Source organism: Lepidothrix coronata, unplaced genomic scaffold (genome assembly GCF_001604755.1).
Source record: "Lepidothrix coronata isolate B3197 unplaced genomic scaffold, Lepidothrix_coronata-1.0 Scaffold493, whole genome shotgun sequence".
Taxonomy (NCBI): Eukaryota; Metazoa; Chordata; class Aves; order Passeriformes; family Pipridae; genus Lepidothrix; species Lepidothrix coronata.
The window spans coordinates 4,107-5,788 of NW_016690673.1; the positions used below are offsets into that span (position 1 = coordinate 4,107).

General features: G+C 72.4%; 2 protein-coding genes across 2 annotated transcripts in view; one reads left to right on the plus strand and one right to left on the minus strand.

Moving 5' to 3' along the window:
* Positions 1–1,111, plus strand: part of LOC108510125 (heat shock 70 kDa protein 12B-like) — a gene marked incomplete at its 5' end in the record, with an annotated part of 4,957 nt that extends 3,846 nt beyond the window's left edge. The window contains one exon of the mRNA XM_017839817.1: positions 1,070–1,111. Coding sequence (XP_017695306.1) covers positions 1,070–1,111 — 42 coding nt within the window. The remainder of the gene's footprint in view (positions 1–1,069) is intronic.
* A 159-nt stretch (positions 1,112–1,270) lies between these two features.
* LOC108510126 overlaps positions 1,271–1,682 on the minus strand; it is a 22,160-nt gene continuing 21,748 nt past the window's right edge. The window contains exons 8-9 of the mRNA XM_017839818.1: positions 1,425–1,541; positions 1,271–1,338 (exon numbers count right to left, since the gene is read on the minus strand). Coding sequence (XP_017695307.1) covers positions 1,271–1,338; positions 1,425–1,541 — 185 coding nt within the window. The remainder of the gene's footprint in view (positions 1,339–1,424; positions 1,542–1,682) is intronic.

Below are 1,682 nucleotides of genomic sequence, written 5' to 3' on the forward strand. Positions count from 1 at the left end.
GCCCCGACCTGGGGGACAGCCCCGACCTGGGGGACAGCCCCGACCTGGGGGACAGCCCCGGCCTTGGGGACAGCCCTGACCTGGGGGACAGCCCCGGCCTTGGGGACAGCCCTGACCTGGGGGACAGCCCCGGCCTGGGGAACAGCCCTGACCTGGGGGACAGCCCCGGCCTGGGGAACAGCCCTGACCTGGGGGACAGCCCGGGACTGCGGGACAGCCCCGGTCTGGGGACAGGGACGGCCTTGGGGACAGCCCTGACCTGGGGGACAGCCCTGACCTGGGGGACAGCCCTGACCTGCGGGACAGCCCCGGCCTGGGGGACAGCCCTGACCTGGGGGACAACCCCGGCCTGGGGACAGCCCTGACCTGGGGGACAGCCCTGACCTGGGGACAGCCCGGGACTGGGGGACAGCCCCGGCCTGGGGGACAGCCCCGACCTGGGGGACAGCCCCGGCCTGCGGGACAGCCCCGACCTGCGGGACAGCCCCGGGGACACCGCGGGGGCCGCTGCACAGCGGGGGAGGGGGGGGGAACATCCCTTTTTTGGGGCGGGGCGGGGCAGTTTTGGGGCTCGCCCCCCGTCCCAGGGGACGCCCACGGGCGGTGCCGGCCCCGGGAGGGGACACCGAGTCCCGTCCCTGTGTCCCGTCCCTGTGTCACCGCCCCGGGCACTGCCGGGGGTGGGGACACCCCCCAGGGTTGGGGGGCACGGGGGGCTGGGGGTGGCCGGGATATGGGGTGGATGGACACGGGGGGCACGGGGAAGCTGGGGGGGACCCCGGCCCTGCCAGGATCCCAACCCCGGGGATGTCGGGGTCACCCTGCACCCCTTCCCAGGGTCACCCTGCACCCCTTCCCAGGGCCTCCTCAGCCCTCAGGGTGGGGATTTTGGGGTGAAAACCCTCTGGTTTAGGCAATTCCTCAGCACTGCCCAGGAGTGGAGACAGTCCCCGAGGGCTGGGGACACGGGGGGTGCTGGGGGAGGAACCCCAGCCTGGCCAGGCATGGGGACACTGGGGATGTTGGGGTCACACCCCCCTCCCCACACCCCTTCCCAGGGCCTCCTCAGCCCTCGGAGTGGGGATTTTGGGGTGAAAACCCCATGGTTTAGGCAATTCCTCAGCACTGCCCAGGGGTGGGGACAGTCCCCGAGGGTTGGGGGGCACGGGGTGACTGGGGGTGCTGTGGGGGAACCCCAGTCTGGAAAGGGTCCCAACCCCGAGGATCTTGGGGTCACCCAACCCCCCTCCCTCCCTCCCTGCACCCCTTCTCAGGGCGGGGATTTTGGGGTGAAAATCCCCCGGTTTAGGCCCTTTCCCGAGGGGTGGGACACTCGCACTGGGGGAACGGGGGCAGAGGGGCCGTGCTGGGGGCACAGGCAGAGCCCCGGGACCCCCCAGGCCCCCCGAGGCGCTGCCCCTTACCCATGACCCGGGCCTGGACGGTGACCCTGACGTGGCCGTGGCCGGGGGTGGCCAAAAGCAGCTCCTCCCTCAGCACCCCCTCCTTGTGCGCCGTGTACTCGCAGTGCACGCTCAGCCCTGGGGACACAGGGGGGGCTGAGACCTTGCTGCCCCTTCCCTGCCCTGCCTGCACTTCCCTGCCCTGCCTGCACCTTCCCTGCCCTGCCTGACCCTTCCCTGCCCTGCCTGCCCCTTCCCTGCCCTGCCTGCACCTTCCCT